The sequence below is a fragment of the Alexandromys fortis genome, unplaced genomic scaffold (genome assembly GCF_014885135.2).
Source record: "Alexandromys fortis isolate MF-2015 unplaced genomic scaffold, M_Fortis_MF-2015_v1.1 scaffold_242, whole genome shotgun sequence".
NCBI lineage: Eukaryota > Metazoa > Chordata > Mammalia > Rodentia > Cricetidae > Alexandromys > Alexandromys fortis.
In genome coordinates, this window is record NW_026068123.1 from 1,201,775 (window position 1) to 1,222,515 (window position 20,741).

The 20,741-nt window shown below is 49.7% G+C and overlaps 1 protein-coding gene and 2 non-coding genes across 3 annotated transcripts; 2 read left to right on the plus strand and 1 right to left on the minus strand.

The window, feature by feature from the left end:
* The first annotated feature begins 1,403 nt into the window (after positions 1–1,403).
* On the plus strand, positions 1,404–11,640 carry S1pr2 (sphingosine-1-phosphate receptor 2). Its single transcript, XM_050125468.1, has 2 exons — positions 1,404–1,587; positions 9,039–11,640. The coding sequence occupies exon 2, from the start codon at positions 9,079–9,081 to the stop codon at positions 10,135–10,137; it is 1,059 nt and encodes a 352-aa protein (XP_049981425.1). The 5' UTR covers positions 1,404–1,587; positions 9,039–9,078; the 3' UTR covers positions 10,138–11,640.
* Positions 11,641–12,487: 847 nt separating this feature from the next.
* On the minus strand, positions 12,488–12,591 carry LOC126490578 (U6 spliceosomal RNA). Its single transcript, XR_007589204.1, has one exon. It is a non-coding gene; the product is annotated as a U6 spliceosomal RNA (small nuclear RNA).
* A 1,150-nt stretch (positions 12,592–13,741) lies between these two features.
* LOC126490577 (U6 spliceosomal RNA) lies at positions 13,742–13,845 on the plus strand. The gene has a single exon (XR_007589203.1). It is a non-coding gene; the product is annotated as a U6 spliceosomal RNA (small nuclear RNA).
* Positions 13,846–20,741: the final 6,896 nt, after the last annotated feature.

The window sequence follows — 20,741 nt, forward strand, 5'->3', positions numbered from 1 at the left end:
TTTTGATTCAGTTATGGGTCACGGTATTGAACAAGTCAAGGGGGGAAATATTCTCTGCTCTTTTGGAGCGTATGTTTGGGTGGGCAATTTGCCCTTTTGTTTTGTTGTACTTATTTTGTAATTATGTGCAAATGTGTGTACGCATGTGCATCGGGTATGTGCAAGTGAGTGCAGGTGCCCGTGAGGCTGGAGGCGTTGGATCCCTTGGGGCTGGAGTCATAGGAGGTTGTCAGGGCTGTGGGTGCTCACTGAACCGTCTCTCGTGTGTCATTTAAAAATTTATTAATTTTAACTTTGTTATTTGTGTAAGTGTGTGGGTCTGTGCAGGTGCCACAGCTGACCTTGGAGGTCAAGGACAACTTGCTGGAGTTGGTCACCACCTTCCACGTTGTGGGTCCCAGGCCTGTTGGCAAGCAAGAGTCTTTACTCGCTGACAGCTCAGCTGCCTGTTATTGTTTTAAAAGTGTATTTATTGTTATTGTACATATAGCAGTGTGTGAATGCAGGTGCAGCAATGCCACCATGTCCTGTGGAGGTCAGAGGTCAACTTTGCTTCCAGGGACTGAACTGAGGTCAGGCTTCCGGCAAGCACTTTCCCTTGCTTAGTGAGCTATATAGCTGACCTGCTGTTACTCTTAATTTTGATTTTTTTTTTTCACTCTGAGTTGTTTGGGGGGAAGGAGACAACAGAGAACTGGATCAAGTAATGTAATCAAGACTGGCCTTGAACTCCAAAACAAACCTGCTTCTACTTCCAAGCGCTGGGATTAGAGGCCCAAACCACCATGCCCTGCTTAGGCAGTGCTGAGGACAGAACCCAGGGCTTTGTGCATGCTAGGCAAGCACTCTACCACCTGAATCCACATCGCAGCCTGCCGTTTTCCAGAAAGGCTGTCCTGGCTAAGGCGGCGAGGCCAAGCTTGAACTTACTGATCCTCCTACCTCCCACCTTCCAGGTGCCACCATACGGCACGGTTGGGGTTTGGGGTTCTTACCAAGCCAATGGAACAGTTCTTTTTGGGGGGCTGCGCATGGCACAAAGTAGGAATTTGTTTCTTGTAGGAACACTTAGTAGGTGCTTAATCCTGAACTGCCCATTTCGCACAGTAAGCACGATTTTTCCTCCATTTCCAGGTCCCAGGCATGAGCCTGGAGCAAAGCCTTGAGTGACTTCCAAATGGAACACAGTTGTTTCAGGTCTAGGTCACCTGAGTTAAGGGAGCTATGACGTCACGCGGCCGTGACATCACGTAGCGGCGGTTCTCACGGGTGGGGGCTGGGAGGGGCGGGGGGGGGTGCGGACAAAGGGGCCCTGCGCTTCCCTAGTGCGCGCCCTGGCTGACTGGCGGGCCACATCTGGAATTCATTGCAAGTCGCCGCCGGAAAGAGGAGGAGAGAAGGGCGGGGCGAGCAGGGAGTGGGGGCCGGAGGCGGCGGCTCTGCCCGCCTCCCTCTTGTCCTGGGTCCCCAACTACGGGACGTAGACCGAGCCCAACCAGCAGCCTCCAAATCCAGCCACTGGCTGTCCCGGGGCGCAGACGCCAAGGCCACTCAGGCCAGGGCAGGGACCCCGGCCGGCCTAGCCAGGTGAGCTCGCGGGGCAAGCGGAGGTTGCGATCTGGGCGGGCCGCGGTCCACTGAGACTGCGGGGATTCGAGCTGGGGGCCCAGCCCGGGGTCAGGCGTTCATGCAGGCGTTGCACGCGCTGCTCCAGGCTCTGTTGCACCGAGGGGACCGATCACCCACTGTGCACCCGTGTCCATCCACCACTCCAGGCAGCCTCCCACCTACTCAGTGGCGCACCCCCAGACCGAGCTCCCCGCCTTCCTGGGGCAGGAAGTTGGTGCTGAAGAGAAAGGCGGAATCCGAGTGCTTTGGGTTGGCGACTTTGCAAGACAGGATGGGGTTCTCAGGAGGCAGGCTTTGGGGCAGTGGGTTTGTTGGGGAGAGGTATAGCATCCTTCTCGTCTCCGGCTTGAGCTAGGTCTAAAGGTGCTACGTACGAGCGATGGATGTTCGGAGTTCATGGGCGGGGTCCCCAGGGTAGGCCGTCGCCCCACCACCTGTGAGGTTAGTTTTTTGCCTCAGTTTCCCTGAGTTGCCCCCCTCCTCTGGTCTCCCTTTCCGGAGCATTGTTTTGTTTAAGAAGGAAAGGAACAGTAGTAAATAGTCCAGGCGCCTCCTCTTCTATCCTAGCCCAGGAATGGGGCGTGGGATAAAGGAAGGCACGCGTGGTGTGGAGTCCACATTGTCGCCGGCTACACAGCGTTGGGACCTCGCCCCCTTCTCGGGCACCGGTTGACTCATCCGGGGATTTCCACCTCCCCTCTTTACCCCTATTTCTATCCTTGTTAGGTGCCCAAGGCGACACTCTCTGAGCCCATGGTCTCCTGTGGCGGGGACGCGAAGCATCACTGCGGGGGGTGGTGGTGGTGGCGGGGAATGCAGCTGCTGCAGCTTGGGTCTTCCCCTCTCCTAGTGCCCGGGGAATCTAGGTGTGGGGGCCCTCTGCTGGGATGCAGAGGTGTCGCCTCCCCCTGTTGCCTGGTGCGGGGAAGGGAGCATCCTGCAGCGCGTGTCGGGGGTCTCGGGAGAGAGATGGCGCCGCCCCAGCGCGAGAGAGTGTGGATACCGCGCATTCCTCGGCCTGATAAGGAGCTGGAGAGTGCTGCCTGGGCCGGGCGGGTCTTACCATCGTCGCTATGGAGACGGGCCTGGCTTCTTCGCCTAGTGGTTGAGTTGGGGTGCTGCTAGGGGACTAAGACGTCCCCAAGCTCGCATGGGAGCCCTCCAACTTGCAGCCCTTTCATTCATTCTTGCGCCTGCCTACTTTGCATCTGGAGAAGAGGCTGAGCGCGAACTTGATAGCTAGCCTCATGGGGTACAGAAAACAAGATAATTTCTGATGATAGCCGGGCAATGGTGGCTCAAGCCTTTAATCCCAGCACTTGGGAGGCAGAGGCAGGCGGATTTCTGTGAGTTCGAGACCAGCCTGGTCTACAGAGCTAGTTCCAGGACAGGCTCCAAAGTCACAGAGAAACCCTGTCTCAAAAAACAAAAAAAATTCTGATGATAAAGTCAGATGCTCTAATAGAAAGGATTCAGAGGTGGGCTGGGCACGATGCCCCATGCCTTTAATCCCAACACTCTGGAGACTGAGGTAGGAAGATTCTTGCTAGTTTGAGACCAGACTGATCTACATAGTTCCTGGTCAGTCTTGGATACGCAGTTAAGACTCTGTCTTAAAAACAAAACTAAAAGAGAAGTTCCTGAAGACCTAGAAAGTGGCTTTCAAATGAAATCTAAAGATGAGATAGTTTGCCGGAAAAAGTGTGTGTGTGTGTGTGTGTGTGTACGTATGTACGAGGGTGGTGTCTGTGGGATATACCAATGGAAACTACCAAATTATGGGAAGGGCCTGAGGTAGAGACTCAAATGGTCCTTGGGAGGCTAGTGAGGCATATCCCTGGGGGCAGGAGCTACATCACTGGGGCTTCAGGGAGCCTTAGAATGTCTAGGATGGGGGGCAGAGAAGATGAAGGTCTCAGTTCAGCCAGTTCTCCCCTGCAGGCATGGTGGGCAGCAGCAGTGTGCAAGGGGCTACAACCACACAGCAACCAAGAGAAAGAAAAGGTGAGTGCCTGCTGGGGAGGGAGAGAAGCAGAGCTGCAGAGCCACCAGGCCTTCCTCTAGCCTTTCTCTCCCCTAATCTGTAGCTAAGCAGTCGTGTCCGTGTCCGGACAGCCCTCTTCCCTCTCCCCAAAGCCTCTCGCTTGCCCCTCTTCCTTGTGTGTTCTTTGTTCTTGTGTGAACTCAGGGCTTCAAAATGAGGTTGTGCCCCTGGCTTACACAGAGCTCCCCTTCTTAATTTTATTTATTTATAGACAGAGTCTCACTATGTAGTCCTGGCTGTCCTGAAACTCACTCTGTAGATCATGCTGGCTTCACAGAAATCCACCTGCCTCTTTCTCCCAAATCCTAGGATTAAAAATGCCACACCAGGCTTTTTAATATGCATACATTTTAAAGGTTACATGTATTTATTTGGTGGGTGTGTCTATATGGGCATGTATGCTTCATGGCATGAGTGTGGAGGCAGAAGATAACTTTTGGGAGGCAGTCCTCTCTCCCATTATGTGGGTCCTGGGGCCGGGTCAAGTCTTCAATCTTGGTGACAGGTACCTTTAGCCAATGAGCCATCGCAGCATCTCCCAGTCCTCCCCTTTCATTCCTACTTGAGTCGGGATCTCCCTATGCTACCCAAGCTAATCTTCAACACGATATGTAGCCCAGGCTGGTCTTGAACTCTCCAGCTTCTTTCCTCAGCTTCCTCTGTGGCTGGGATTATAGGTGTGAACCACCTGGTCAGGCTCATTTTCAGTTCAGAGACTAGTGGCATCTTCCCCTGTTCCTGAGAAGCAGTCTGGACCGCTGTGGTGGAGGGGGACAGGAGAATAGACTTGAGGGTTTAGCTGGTTCGTGGAGTTTGAACAAAGGGAGGAGGCCAAGCCAACTTCTATCCGCCTGGAGAGTGACTCTTCCTCCAAGGCTCCAGCCCTTGGGCCCAGCTTCCTCTTTCAGGGAGTCCTTAAACCGCTTAAACTCTTTGGTTAGAAAGGTTCTAGAAAGGAAGAGGACACTGGAGAGACAGCCTGGACCCCTTTCCCCCCTCCTTACTAGGACAGTGCATGTGTGTGTGTGTGTGTGTCTCTGTGTGTATGTGTATTCGTGTGTGCAGTCTTAGCCTCTGCACAGCTGCGAGTATGGCACTCAGTGCCTTCCGCCCCCGGGAAGATAGACTTTCTGGTCAGTCCCTGGGGTGTTCGGGCGGGGTTGGTCACATTTATTTCTGCAGGAAACGGCCGTAATTCTTTCTCTTCTACACCGCCAGACTGGAGAAGGAGTGGTGGCCATCCTTGGGAGTCTGAAAGGGGGGATAAGGGGCACACCCTGGGCTTCTCGCCCACTAGCCTGGCAATTGGAAGGGGGGTTGATTCTCAATGATGAACCCCAAGAGGGGCCCAGATGATCAGGGCAGCCCTGAGGCGTCTGAGGGAGGGTGACCCAGCGGTTAGGCTTTGGTTCAAATTAGCTCCACAGGGACTATCACTTTGGAAGAGCAAGTCCTAGTAGCTTTTAAAAGGGAATCACTGTAAGATTCTTCCCAGAGCGCCCCCAGCTGGGCCAATCGAATGCCGAGGATGCACCCTGGGATTGAAAATGAGCCAATCAGGTTCCGGGTTGCTTAGGCCTGAAGACCTGGCTCGGTAAAAAGGCTGTGGCCTGGGCCAAACTGGCTTGGGACCGGCTGCGACGAGCTGAGGGCATTGGGGCACCCGGGGCTCTGTCCAGGCAGGGTAAACAAGGGGCCTCTGTGTGAAGATCAGGGTGGGGCAGCTGTCCCCGAGGACACGTACAAGCTCTTCTCTGTTCCCAAAGTAGGACGGATGTCCCCTCGCCTTAGGGGGTGTGGAGCAGCTGTGTCTGTAAACCCCCTTCACAGGCCAGGGTGTCCCACCGAGGGGGCATTCGGGAGACCCCGGAAGACCCCCATCATCCTCAGAGCTCACTAGGAACCGGCTCTACCAGCCAGCTTCTGGAACGGTGCTCTTTCTGGGAAACACGTGGCCCTTGTCAGGCTTCTTTCCAAGCCTAGACTTGGGAGAGTTCTTAGCATGTGGCCCCTCCCTGTAACCAAGGAAGGGAGCCTTCTCTGTACACTGAGCCAGCCCCTCCTAGATTCCCCCTACCCCTCTCAGGCTGGCCACGGTGTGCTCAGCATCTCATGTTCGCTGCCCACACAGGTCCCCTCCCCTATCCCTTCCCCGGCTCAGCTCAATTTTCCTTGCAGAGGAGGGGTGGGTGACTCAGACTTTCATGGAAACAAATTTCTAACCCCCCCCTCCCGGCCCCTCTGCACAGGCTGCTGCGGGGCGGGGGATGGGGGCTTTTCACAGTTCACGTGACTTCAGCAGCTGCCTCATCTTGGACAGGACCTCCGAGACCCTCCTCATTCTCTCCATTCCCACCCCCAGACTTGTCCACAGCGGATATGCTAGGGCTCCTCAATGTTTGTTCCCGGGGCTTGACACATCTGGATTGCATCTTGGCACTGGAGGGCGTGCCAGCGCTCTGCCCACCCCCCTGGGACCTAGTGTCCTTGGGTAGTGTGAGTTGGGGATGGGAACCGGCTGTTGGAGTGGGGCTTTTGGTGGGGGGCGGGGCTAAGTCAGCATCCTTTTTCAGAATATGGAGTAGAGGGAGGCAGCCCCAAAGCTTGTGTGTGCTGGGAAAGGGGACGCTGGAGACATTAGCCAAAGCTTGTTTGATATTTTCTGTATGTGTTGTGTGTGTAGGTACAAGTACACCTATGCATGGGGGAGCATAGGACGAGTTCACCTATTGCTCCTAAGATTACATCCCACCCTGTTTTCTTTGTTTTTAAGAGAGATCTCTCAATGGCTTGAAACTCTCCAGGTAGTTTAGGCTGAATGACCAACCAGTGGACCCCCGGGGATCTTCCTGTCTGCTTGCCCAGTGCTGCTGGGGTTACAAGTCTGAGCCATTGCCCTTGACTTTTTTTTTTTTTTTTAATGGGTGCTGGAGTTTCTTTGAGCTTTCAGGGGGATCCACCTGTCCTGCTGCTGTCTTTATTTAACGCAGTGATCAAGCTCAGGTCTTCATGGTTAGGAGGCATGCGCTTTACCCAGCAGCCCCTGTGCAACTTTCACTTTTTTCTCCTTTTTTATTTTTACTCTTTTTGCCTTTTCTTTTTAAAGTTTCTTATGTTTATTATTATGGGGGGGCATAATGTATATGTGTGTGGGCACACCCATGCCACAGGCACCCAAGAAGGAGGTCAGAGTATAATTTTGGGGAGTCAGTTCTCTTCTTCTACCATGACTTTGGGGAATCCAACTTAGGGTGTCAGGCTTGCTCAGCAAGTGTCTCTACCCATTCAGCCATTTCGCATGTCCCCAGCGTCCTGTCTGATCTTGCTCTGGCCCAGGCTGCTGGTGAACTCTTAGGCTCTAGCCATTCCCCCACCTCAGCCCTTAGGTGCTGTGATTACAGGTGCACATCACCACCCAGGTCTCACACACCCTTGAAAAGGAATTCCCCATCCCTTATGAAAGGGTCCTTTTGGTATCCATTGCTGATATGTAGAGACCAAGAGGCTGAGCCTTCAGCTGCTCAGTCTCGACAGTCAGAGTTGGAGTGGGAACAGATGAACTCTGTTTTGCCATCAAAGTCTATGTCCTTCAAGATAGTGCAGCTCTGGGAGGCTTGGACTTCAGGGCCGTCCTGGTGTCTCCCCAAGTCCTTATCTTTGGGTGTGCCCATGGCTTCAAGGCTTAGAACCATCCTGGAATCAGGCAGTGGGTGGTAATGGCCAGGGATTGGTGCTGCTGGTAGTAAGAATCTCGCTGACCCAGGTCAGTAGGTGGCAAGAAGCCTGAGGCGCCTGTGTGTAGGACAGAAGTGACAAGCTGCCCAAGCCCTACCTCAGGCTTGCTCTATAGAAGGCAGAGAGGTTGCTAGAAGTCCCCAGAATCTTCTATAGGTTCCTTTCTTTCTTCTTGAGATAAGGTCTTGTAATATACCTCAGGCTGGCTGTCTCTGCCTCCTGAGCGCACCACTATGCCTGACTTTTTAAAAAGTTTTTAAAATAAGTTTTTATTAATTTAAATAAAAAGTTATATCATTTTCCCTCTTCCCATCATCCCTCCATCCCTTGCAACCACCCTCTTCTCTTTCAAATTCATGGCCTCTATTTCATTTTCTCTTCTCTCTATATATATTCCTAAATATATAAACACCACCTGTTCAGTCCAGATAATGTTACTTGTATGAATATGATTTCAGGCCATACATGGTGGCGCATACCTTTAATCCTAGCACTTGGGAGGCAGAGGCAGGCGAGTCTTTGAATTCAAAGCTAACTTGATCCAGGACAGTCAGGGCTACACAGAGAAACCCTGTCTCAAAAAGAGAAAAAGAAAGAAAAAAAAGGAAAATAATGAATATGATATCATGACTGACCACTTGGTATTGGCTTTCTTCCTTCCTTCCTTCCTTTCTTTCTTTCTTTCTTTCTTTCTTTCTTTCTTTCTTTCTTTCTTTCTTTCTTTCAGTATTTCACTGTGTATCTCTGGCCAACTGGCCTGGAACTCACTATGTAGACCAGAATGGCCTCAAACTCAGAGATCTGTGCTTAAAGGTGTGCATACCCACACCAATCCTACTTGTGGGGTTGTTTTCGAGATACATCTTGTAACCCAGACTGTCTTTCCGAACTGGCTTCATTATGTAGTCAAAGATGACCTATGCCTCAGTCCTCCTGCCTCTACCTCCTACTCGATGGAATTGCAGGTGTGAACCACGATGTTTTGTTTATGCCCTGCTGGGGACAGAACCCTGGGTTTCATTCACATTAGGTAAGTGAGCTACAACTCTAGCCCTTGGGTTTTTGTTTTGAGACAGAATCTCACTATGTAGACCTTGCATGGTATAACAGACCTTTGATCCCAGCACTTGGGAGACAGAGGCAGGTAGAGCAGAGCTCTGTGAGTTCCAGGCCAGCAGGACTAAACAGTGAAACCCTGTCTTAAAGCAAAACAGCAAAGACAACAACAATAGCAGGGAAGCATTGCTCAGGACTTACTGGCTGTGGACCTAATACTTGCAAGCTTGGTGACTTTGAAAAAATTAGTTGATTGGCATTGGTGGTGCGCGCCTTCTTTAATCCCAGAACTTGGGAGGCAGAGGCGGGTGGATCTCTGTGAATTCAAGGCCAGCCTGGTCTACAACCAGGGCTACACAGAGAAACCCTGTCTCGAAAGCAACAACAAAACACACACAAAGAAAAAGAAAAAATGAACTAACTTCTCTAAGCATCCTATCTGTCACATGGAGGCGGGGGACAGTAACGAATGCAGCTTTCCTGGCATCACTGAGGACTCAGCTAGACCCTGAGCCTCTGTAGTCCAAGCCACAGCTCTAACCTGTTATCCCTTTTCTGTCCCTCTTCTCTGCAGTTCTCATCCCCATGGCCCCAGCCGGCCACTGAGCCCCACCATGGGTGGCTTATACTCAGAGTACCTCAATTCTGAGAAGGTTGTGGAACACTACAATTACACCAAAGAGACGCTGGACATGCAGGAGACATCCTCCCGCAAGGTGGCCTCGGGCTTCATCATCCTCCTCTGCTGTGCCATCGTGGTGGAGAACCTTCTGGTGCTGATTGCAGTGGCAAGGAACAGCAAGTTACACTCAGCAATGTACCTGTTTCTTGGCAACCTGGCAGCCTCCGATCTGCTGGCAGGTGTGGCCTTCGTGGCAAACACCTTGCTCTCGGGCCCTGTCACTCTGTCACTGACTCCTTTGCAGTGGTTCGCCCGAGAGGGTTCAGCCTTCATCACTCTCTCTGCCTCGGTCTTCAGCCTCCTGGCTATTGCCATCGAGAGACACGTGGCCATCGCCAAGGTCAAGCTTTATGGCAGTGACAAAAGCTGTCGAATGTTGATGCTCATTGGGGCCTCTTGGCTGATGTCGCTGATTCTGGGTGGCTTGCCCATCCTGGGCTGGAATTGTCTGGACCATCTGGAGGCCTGCTCCACTGTCCTGCCTCTCTATGCCAAGCAGTATGTGCTCTGTGTGGTCACCATCTTTTCGGTCATCTTATTGGCTATTGTGGCACTGTATGTTCGAATCTACTTTGTCGTCCGTTCCAGCCATGCCGATATTGCTGGTCCCCAGACACTGGCCCTGCTCAAGACGGTCACCATCGTACTAGGTGTTTTCATCATCTGCTGGCTCCCAGCCTTTAGCATCCTTCTTCTAGACTTCACCTGTCCCGTCCGGGCCTGTCCTATCCTCTACAAAGCCCATTATTTTTTTGCCTTTGCCACCCTCAACTCGCTACTCAACCCTGTCATCTATACGTGGTGTAGCCGGGACCTTCGGAGGGAGGTGCTGAGGCCCCTGCAGTGCTGGCGGCGGGGGAAGGGGGTGACAGGTCGTCGAGGTGGGACCCCAGGTCACCGGCTCCTGCCCCTCCGCAGCTCCAGCTCCCTGGAGAGGGGCTTGCACATGCCTACGTCACCCACGTTTCTGGAGGGCAACACAGTGGTCTGAAGGGAAGGGGTAAACTGACAGATAACCAAGCTACAGAGAGCTCTGTGAGGAGAGACCAGGTGACCTCGTGTGTCCCTCAGCACCACAGGGCTAGTGCAACTGACCACGGCTCATAGGTCAGGTGGCCAGCGGAGGCGCTGACTAAACAGATTGCAGCACCGTGACTGGGGACTGTTAAGGGTCTAGGGGGACAGCAGGCTGGATTAGGGCTGGAGCATTTGTCACTTGGTACAAAGGATGTCAGCATCCTGTCCTACCTTCCAGCTACCTGGCTCCCTTCCTGCCTCCTTTTCAAATAGGGCCTCTCTATATTGCCCTGGTTGGCCTAGAAATTGCTATGCAGACCAGGCTGGCCTGGGACTCAGAGAGGTCACCCGTCTCTGCCTTCTGAATGCTGGGATTTTAAAGCTGTGTACCACCACACCCAGCTCCAGCCTCCTTCCATAGATAACCTTAGGCCACTTGTAGAAACACTGTCCCTAGGGGACCCAAGGCTTCCTCCCTGTCTATCTGAGGTCTGAATCTACAGCTTCCCCAATTTCACCAACTCAGTTGTCTCTTCCCTTTCCTTTCATGTTCGGGGAAAGGAAACCACTGTGGTGGCAGGGGGGAGGAGCCTGGAATCCCAGCCTCCATCCTCAGACCTCACTGGCTACTTTGTTGGAGCACGCAGAGAGGGCGGATCAGTTGAGGGCTGGGGAAATCAATGTGGGGCAGGAGGTTTTGGTCTTCAAGTGAGAAAACTCTAGGGGAGGTATTGGTCATTCTTGGAACTCCTATCCCCAAATCTAGCCTTCCTCCCCACAAACTATTCCTACCTCCCCGCTTTCTTCCTATCCCACATACAGGTCCCTTAAGGCAGGGCAGCCTGAACCAATGTGGCCACTTGTAAATTGTCTTCGTCATTTTAAAAATTGTGACAGGGTCTCTTATAGCCCAGGCTGGCCTCCAATTCACAGTGTAGCCAAGGCTTTGGACTTCGGATCCTCCTGCCTCTACTTCCTGAGTGCTGGAACCACAGGGGTGTACCACCAGCACCCATCTTGCAAGTTATCATGAATAACATAGTTAACAGAGACTATGTGAGGTGGCCAAGGACATTCCCGAGTACTCATATGTAACCTTCCCTTGAAGGACTTTGCTAAATCCTGTGGAGAAATAGTCCAATGCGGTACAAACTGTATTTATATGCGTGTGTGGGGTCTGTGACCTGTCCCATGGTGGGTGCTGTCTGACATCTCATGTTCACATCCAGGTTGAAACTGCCAGAGAGATGGGGTGGGGGTGTCTGGCCACGCGCAGGCCCCTTGGGGATTGCTGGTTCATCTCTTCCACACATAGACATCTCTGCCTCAAAGAAATCTGTGAAAGAAAAGGCTGAGGAAGGGGAAATTTGGGATGCAAGGAGCCAGTTGGGAGTGTGTCTCCCCTCATTGGTTTCCCAGATATCCCCCTTGTGCTGGAGACCCAGATGGGGCCAATAAACAGTTCCGTTTCTCTTGCTGGCAGTTGTGGTTTTGTGTGTGTGTGTGTGGTTGTGTGTGTGTGTGTGTGAGAGAGAGAGAGAGAGAGAGAGAGAGAGAGAGAGCCTTTTCTTCCTCTCGGTGTCCTTGGCCTAGGCACCTCAGCCTCTTCCATTTCTCTATTCTGTACCCCCATCCCAACCCTTAGCTCCAGCTGAGCTGGAATCGTACTCGTGAATTCTGAGAACTCAGGAACCTGCCTTGACCTTTTCCCCAGGGCTGTTTGGGAGGTTGTCTTACTCCTCACAGTGATTCATTAGGCCCCCATGGTTTCCTTCAAAGGCACACCTTAGCAGGTGAGATGGGGCTGTTCTCCCTTCTAAGTCTGTGCACACAGCCTGCGGAATTGGAGAGGTGGTTTAGGAGCCCAGCCACTCCTACTTCCCAAGTCCTGACCGACCGCCACTGCCACCTCACCTCTTTCTTCTCCTTTTAATTTTTTAAGGTAGGGTTTCTCTGTGTAACAGCTCTGACTGTCTTCTGGAACTTGCTCTATAGGGCAGGCTGGCCTCCAACTCACAGAGATTCACCTGCCTCTGCCTCCTGAGTTCTGGGATAAAGGTGTGCACCACTCAACACTTCTTTTTATAAGATTTATTTTATTTTAAATTGTGTGTGTGTTTGTGAAGATTATTGGTATTTAAATATGCATGTAGTGCCTGAGCAGGCCAGGAATATTGGATGTTCTAGTGCTATAATTGCAGGTGCTTGTAATTGGCCTGTTGTAGATGCTGGGAACAGAACATAGGTCCTCTAGAAGAGCAGGAAGTGCTCTTAACCTTGGAGCCATCTCTTCAGCCCCTTTCATTCCTCCCTCCCTTGCTGCTTGGGATATTAAACACTTTATAAATGTTCCTGCCATCCTCAAGCAGGAGCCATGCTAATCTCTTTATTGTTCCAATCTTAGTACATGTGCTGCTGAAGTGGACACACACATATGCACGTCTTAAACAGAATATTGGTATGTAACTTAGGTCAGCCTGGAACTCAGTATGCAGTCTGGGATGGACTCAAAACTCCGAATTCTCCTGCCTTCATCTTCCCAGTGCAGGCCACTGTGCCTGTTGGCCAAGCAGTCTACCACTGTGATGTGAGAAATATATATGTGTGTGTGTGTGTGTGTGTTGTTTTTTGTTTTGTTTTGTTTTCAAGACAAGTTTTCTCTGTAGCTTTGGAGCCTATCCTAGCTCTTGTAGACCAGGCTGGCCTTGAACTCACAGAGATCCACCTGTCTCTCTTCCTGAGTCTTACTTAGCTCAAGCTGACCTTAAATTCACTACATAAGAGCTGAGGTTGACCTTGAAATTAGGGTCCTCTTGCCTCTACCTCCCAAGCTGGAGTTACACCACAAACCTGGTTTATGTTGTACTAAGGATGGAACGCAGGGCTTCCGCATGGTAAGCATTGCTCCATCCGCTGCGTCCACTGCAGCCTCAATCGTCTAGTTCTTTGTGTGTGTGTTTTTTTTTGTTTTTTGTTTTTTGTTTTTTTTTTTTCTCTTTCCCTAAATGGCTCAGGGGATGATCTTTCCTCCACCGCCAGAGGCACGGCTCTCTAAGAGCTGGATCTGGGGCTGAGGTGAGGCTCAGCGCTGCTGCTCCTGAGTTTGCATCTCTAGGACCGACGTGGTAATAAGGGCCAGGTGGGCTAGGAAGCTGCCTCTAATCTCTCTACACTGGAGAGTAGAGGCAGACATTTTGGAGGTGGGGGTGGGGAACCAAGCTAGCTAATCCAGACCAGCCTAGCCTGTAAACTCTGGATTGTGATAGGAACCTGGTTTGAGTAAATAAAGAGGAGAGGTTATGGAGAAGACACCCCAAGCCAACCTCTGGCCTCTACACACACACCTGCACCTGTGAACTCAGGTGTATGCAGGCGCGCGCTCACGCGCACACACACACACACACACAAGGGGGGGGGGGAGAATCTAAATTAGATGTGGGTTATTCACACCTAGAATCCTGCACTGGGAAGATGAAGGCAGGAGAATTCCGAGTTTTGAGTCCATCCCAGACTGCAGACTGAGTTCCAGGCTGACCTGAGTTACATACCAAGATCCTGTTTAGGACGTGCATATGTGTGTGTCCACTTCAGCAGCACATGTACTAAGATTGGAACAATAAAGAGATTAGCATGGCTCCTGCTTGAGGATGGCAGGAACATTTATAAAGTGTTCTGTGTTTTCAAAATAGTTCAAGGAAGAAACAAAAACCAAGGGGGACTGGCGAGCTTACTCAGTAGGTGAAGGCCTTGCTGCCAAGCCTGATGACCTGAGTTTTACTCCCTGGGGCCCCGTCCTCTGACCTGCACGTGAGCACTTCGGCGTGGGCCTGCGCACACAGAAAGGCTCTCCAGCCTGGCCTTTAACACAACTCCAGTCCCAGACAAGGTTTAAGTTGCCCAACAGTAGTCATCTCTAAATTGTCCAGAGAGGGAAAATTCCAGTGGGCTGCAGGCCTGTGGCCTCTGTCCTCCTGCAGATTTGTCTAGCCTGCCATTGCGACAGACAGTTGCCGGAGTTCATGAACCAGAACCAAGCCAACAACTTGTTAAAAAATGCAAAATAAAACAGGCGGCTGTAGCTCATGCCATTTATCCCAGCACTTGGGGGTAAGCAGAGAGGCAGGTGGATCTCTTAAGAATTCGAGGTCAGCATGGTCTACAGAATGAGTTCCAGGACAGTCAGGGCTACTCAGAGAAACTTTGTCTCAAAAATCCAAACAAAAAGAAAATATGTTTTAAGTAAGTTTCTGATTTTGAAAATTTTTTCTTTTTAAAGCTTTTTTTTTCTTTTCTTGGTGTGTTTGAAAGAGTATATGAATGTGCAGAGATCTCAGATTGTGTGGGAGCTGGGGCTAATAGGTGGTTGTGAGTTGCCTGACGTGGGTGCTGGGAATTGAGCCCGTGTCATCTACGGGAGCAGCAAGTGCTCTTAACCACTGAGCCATCTCTCCAGGCCAATTTCTGATTTTGCGTAGGTCTACATTCGTAGCTACCTGGAGATACATGCAGCCTGCATGTTGTACACGGCTGTCCTGTCTTTCCTTCCACTGGCTGCATTTGTGTGCTGGGTGGGTCTCTAGCCTCCAGCTAGAATCCTCACTAAAGATATCTCTCTCTCTCTCTCTCTCTCTCTCTCTCTCTCTCTCTCTCTCTCTCTCTCTCTCTCGTGCTTGGAATCAAGCCCAGGGCTTTGCACTTAGTACACACACATACACACACGTACCCTCCTCTGCTTATCTCTCCCATTAGAACAGGAGCAGCTGGGGTGGAGAGGCGGCTCAGCAAAGCGCTTGTTATTCAAGCAGCAGGACCTGAGCTGGATCCCTAGCTGATGGCGTTGTCTCAGATGCGGCTCAGTTTACAGAATGCCAGCCGTGGTCCTCCATCCCCAGCACTGTGTATACTGGCCATGGTGGCCTCTAGTTGCAGAACTCAGGTGGTGGCAGCAAGAAGATCAGATGGTCAAGGCCAGCCTCAGCTACTTAGTGAGTAGCTTGAGCTACTTAAGGCCATACCTCAAAACAAAACAAATGTAGATTCTTTTGTTTACTTGCTTCAAGATAGGGTTTCTCTGTGTAATAGCCATAGCTGGAACTCACTTTGTAAACCAAGCTGGCCTAAGACTCAAAGAGATCACCTGCCTCTGCCTCCAGAATGCTAGGATTAAAGGTGTGCACCACCACGCCCAGCTTACAACCTTAGATTCTTAAACTCTTGCAGGAAGAATTTCAGATCCAGAAGCTCTGAGTTGATCCACAAACATGCTTTCACCAAACATTCCAAATAAGTTTAAAAGGCTGGCCGGAGGCCTGACTCAGTGACTAAGCACTGACTGCTCTTCGAGAGGACGCGGATTTTGATTACCAATACCCATATGATGACTCACAACTGTCTGTTACTCCAGTCGCAGGGGATCGGAAACCCTCTTCTAGCCACCATGGGCACCAGTCACCTACATGGTTCACAGACGTGCGTGCCGGCAAAACACCTATACACATGAAAACAAACACATCAACCCAGTAATGGTGGCCCACGCCTGCAGTCCCTACCCTCAGAAAGCAGAAGCAGGTTAATGTTTGTGAGTTCAAGACCAGCCTGGTATACAGAGCTAGTTCTAGGACAACACAGAGAAACCCTGCCTAGGGAAAAAAAATAAATAAATAAAACACACATTCCAGGGATATGGCTCAGTAGGTGAAGGTGATTGGCATCAATCCAATGACCCACATGGTGGAATGGGAGAACAGACTTCCATGAGCTGTCCTCTGACTTCAGTGTGCATTAACAAACTTGATCCTGCGCACACACAAACTGAATAAATAATATTATACATTTAAAAGTGTCACACTTTTTTTTTTCCTTTCTGAGACAGGGTTTCTCTGGTAGTCCTGGCTGTCCTGGAACTCACTCTGTAGACCAGGCTGGCCTTGAATTCTCAGAGATCCATCTACCTCTGCCTCCCCCGAGTGCTGGGATTAAAGGCCACTACCCAGCTAAGACCATAAATTTTTAATTTTAAAAATGTATGACTTTGCCAGACATGGTGGTGCATGTCTTTAATCCCAGCACTTGAGAGGCAGAGGCAGGTAGATCTCTTGAGTTCGAGGCCAGCCTGGTCTACAGAGCAAGTTCCAGGACAGGCTCCAAAGCTACACAGAGAAACCCTGTCTCAGGGGGAAAAAGAAAAGGAAGGAAGGATGGAAGGAAGGAAGGAAGGAAGGAAGGAAGGAAGGAAGGAAGGAAGGAAGGGAGGGAAAGATAGATAGATGGATCTATGGTCTATAAAAGTGTCTTTAACCATAATAGCCACTCCCGTAATTGGTCTTGGACTGGGCTCCAGTTCCATAACACAGCTCTCCCTGAGCACACACAAGGCCCCAGGGTCCATCGCTATCACGGGGTGGCAGGGTGTGGGGAGGGCTTCAGAGGAGCTAGTTTTGGTTCATAGTACCCACATGATAGTTCACAACCATTTGTAACTCTAGTTCTAGGGAATCTGGCAACTTCTGCCTTCCAAAAGCACCAGGCATGCACATGATACATATACTGCAAAACACTCATACACATAAAATAACAAATACAAGCATTCTTTAGTCCTGAGCAATGTGGTTCAAGGGTCCTTAAAGTGTGGTTAGTACAAAGCAAAGGTTGAATTTTAAATTGCAATTAACTTTTTAAATTTCTTTTTGGAAGCAGACTAGTATTCTGTAGCACAGGCTAGCCTAGAACTTACTATGTAGCCCATGTTGGTCTCAAACTCCCAGAAATCCTCCTGTATCAGCCTCCCAAGTACTGAGATTACACGTGATACGTCAACCAGTGTGTGTGTGTGTGTGTGTGTGTGTGTGTGTGTGCGCGCGCGCGCGCGCGCGTGTGTGCATGTGTGTTGGTGCTGACAGTTGTATTTAGGGGCTAGGCGTGCTAGGCAAATGCTCTGCTGAGCTATTCTCCCAGCCTCCTGCTAACTCTAACTAATTTAAATTAGCGTGTGTGGGCATTTGTATCAGGTTTTTTGTTGTCTTATGTTTTTCACCCATCTACCTGTTTAGATAAGTGAACAAACACATGCGTGCCGCCGTGGCATGGGGGGAGGTCAAAGGAAAGCTAGCAGTGGTCCTTGGGAGTAGAATCAGGTTGTCAGAGTTGGCAGCAAGGGCCTTTCCCCGTTGAGCCATCTGGCTGGTGCAACATCGGGGTTCTAGGATGGAACTCAGGGCCTTGCACCTGCAACCTTTACCCGTGTATCGGAATTCGTAGATCTTTGGACCAAGTGTCTTTTGGCATTGTATTACCATAGCAACAGGAGTCTGTCACACCTATCGCTATGATTATGATGACATAGTAATTTCTGAATTTTGCTTCATGATTCGGAGGTTAGTTCTTTTTCTCAGTGGCATCTAAATTAGACACTGACAATTACTGATGCAAATCCTCCTGGGTTCAATGGCAGGAAAAGTGAGTTTTCTCATATTTAAAAGAGATTCAAAGTACTAACAGTTTTATCCTCTATTCACTCATCCACCCACACATCCTTCCTTCCATATCCATCCATGCAATACAATCAGTCCATCCATTCTTGTATCCTCCCCCTGCACATTTAACCGTTCATCCATCCTTCTACCCATCCATCTAGCCAGCCAGCCGTCCACCCACCCAACTATTCTTTCAATGTAAATACTCTTCTACAAAACCCCAATAGCTCTAACGAGTAGCAATCTGCAGACCGCATCAGATTTCTTTCTTTCTTTCTTTCTTTCTTTCTTTCTTTCTTTCTTTCTTTCTTTCTTTCTTTTTTTTTTTTTTTTTGTTTGTTTTTTTGAGACAGGGTTTCTCTGTGGTTTTGGAGCCTGTCCTGGAACTAGCTCTTGTAGACCAGGCTGGTCTCGAACTCACAGAGATCCGCCTGCCTCTGCCTCCCAAGTGCTGGAATTAAAGGCGTGCGCCACCACCACCCGGCTAGACCGCATCAGATTTCACCCATGATCCCTCTACTGAGAGGTCACCCTTGTGTCCAGGGTCTCTTTCAGTTGGAAGTATCACTGTCCTCTTGTCTTTCACGGCCTTGACGCATTGGAAAAACAGAAGTCTGTTAGTTCCTGGATGTGTCCCATGCTCGCTCAAGAGGCCCCGGCTGACAGCCCCATCGCTGGCCTTATGCTCTGCCGTCCTTCGCCATCCTCGGCACCAGAAAAACCGATTTCTTCTGATCACTCAGCTAAGCCAGTGTCTGTCTGTCTGTCTGTCTGTCTTCTCCCCTTTGGGGCTGCTATTTCCTTGTTCATAACTGTGAAGGGTCCTGCGGTGAGATCTCCTTAGGGTGAAACTTCCTATATGACTCAGCTCACTCTCACCGTTTCTCACCAGCTCTTGCTTAGGCCTCGTCTTCCTCGTTATTCGGAAGCAAACATGAGAAGGGAGATCGTTTATTTTTCAATAGTTTGCTTTATATCAATGCAGTGGGGACATGAAGCTTAACCACAATACCAGCGTTATGCTTATCAAGGGTATCAGAATTGGCCAAGCATGGCACATGCCCTTAATCCTAGCCCTCGGGAGGCAGGCAGAGCTCTGAGTTTGAGGCCAGACTGGTCTACAGGGGAGTTCCAGGTCATCAAGGCTACACAGAAAAACCCTGTCTTCAAAACAAAACAAAACAAGAAAAAGAAAAAGAAGAAGAAAAGAAGAAAGGAAAAGAGTGTGTAAGAACTGAACTGAGATGACTCACCTGACTGGTGAGGGCACTTGTCACTGAGGCTGATGAGCAAAGTTCCATCCTTAAAACCCACGTGCTAGAGGAGAGAATTGACTCTATGGGGTCTCCTCTGATCTCCATGGCCTCCCACAATAAATAACCTAATTAAAATGTTGTTTGTTTTTTCTATGAAACAGGGTTTCTCTGTGTAACCTTGACTGTCCTAAAGCTCACTGTGTAGGTCAGGCTGGCCTCAAACTCACAGAGATCCACCTGTCTCTGAAGTGCTGGGATTAAAGGCATGTGCTACCACTTTAGTCCTAGTTAAATTTCTTTTTAAAGTATCAGAATTAAAAGCCCCCATGTGGACTTGTTGGGAAGGAGGACCAAGCAGGAGCGGGAAGGAAAAGAGAAGGTCTCAGAGGGCCAAAGATCAAATAACATTTATGCATTGGGGAATTTCCAAAGAATAATAAATTAAAGAAAAAAAAACCCAAAAAGTTTAAGTTGCTCTCATGTGTGTCAGGTTCCTTTCCTCCCACACTCTTTCCCCATTTCTCTCTCGTGATTCTCTGTAAGTAGCCCAGGCTTTTCTGGGCCATATAGTGCAAACCTTTAATCCCAGCACTTGGGAGGCAAAGGCAGGCAGATCTCTGTAAGTTCCAGGCTAGCCTGGTCTACAAATCAAAGTCCAGGCCAACCAGGGCTACACAGAGAAACCCTGTCTCAAAAACAAAACCAAAAAAACCAGGCCAACCAGGGCTACACAGAGAAACCCTGTCTCAAAAACAAAACCAAAAAAAGTAGCCCAGGCTAGCCTTGAACTCCTGACACCCCCCCCCCTTCAGCCTCACAACCATTGAGAACATAGCTTGAGACGTCATATCTGTTCTGGTTTCCACTTCTTTATATTTGAATTTGAAAAACAAACAAACAAACCAAACCAGAATTCAAACAAGGTCTTCACAAAGCATTTATTCAAGGACTCTGTTTAACCTGTAGCTCCTGGGATCTTCCAGCTCCTCCTGCTTTGTGATGTGTGTGTGTGTGTGTGTTTAAATTTATGTGTTTGTGTGTGTTGCATGCATGAATAGCTGCGCCAGGTGTCTAGTGTCCTAGAGGTCAGAAGAAGACCTGGAACTTTGGTTGTACATGGTTGTGGGCTGCTCTGTGGGTGCTGGAGGGGGAACCCAGGTTCAATGGAAGGAGCAGTTAACACTCCTGACCATTCAACCATCCCTCTAGTCTTGTAATTAATTTGTGGAATGACTAGATTAATTTGAGACTTTGCTGTAGTTTAGAACCTGGCCAACAGCAATCCCTTATGCCATTTAGTTTACTTTTTAGCCCTCCAAGCAGGGTTAGGACCAGATATTATTTTGGGCTTCAGTTTATTATAGATGGTTCTGGAAACATTTTTAGAAGGTATTGATGTCCATTTGTCTACCCCCTGTAATGATAACTGTGATTGACCCAGGAGTTTCAGAGGCCTGTCATTTTTTTTTAAATTTTGTATGCATACGTGTGTGCATATGTATGTGTGTGGTCAGAAGACAACTTGTGGGGGTAAGTTTTCACCCTCTGCCTTGTGGGTTCTGAGAATTGGACTCAGGCCCTCAGTCTTGGCCATTACCATTGGGCCACCATCCTAGCCCTCTCTGTCAGTTTTTCATTTGAATCTTCCCTCTCGGTCGATCATCTATAATGTGCATTTTCTGGATTTGTGAATTTCTTGGTTATTATGTAACTAGCAGCATGTGATTAGCATCCTGGTCAGTCCCCTCTTGATCACAAAGGTTAAAAATCCTAAAATTTAGATCACTAACACTGCCATTTTCACTCCAAAGTTTTTTTTTTTTTTTTTTTTTTTTTTTTTTTTTCTTCGT

Excerpts from the sequence above, each read along its gene's own strand:
- S1pr2 (XM_050125468.1), top strand. The coding sequence starts at position 9,079 with ATGGGTGGCTTATACTCAGAGTACCTCAATTCTGAGAAGGTTGTGGAA.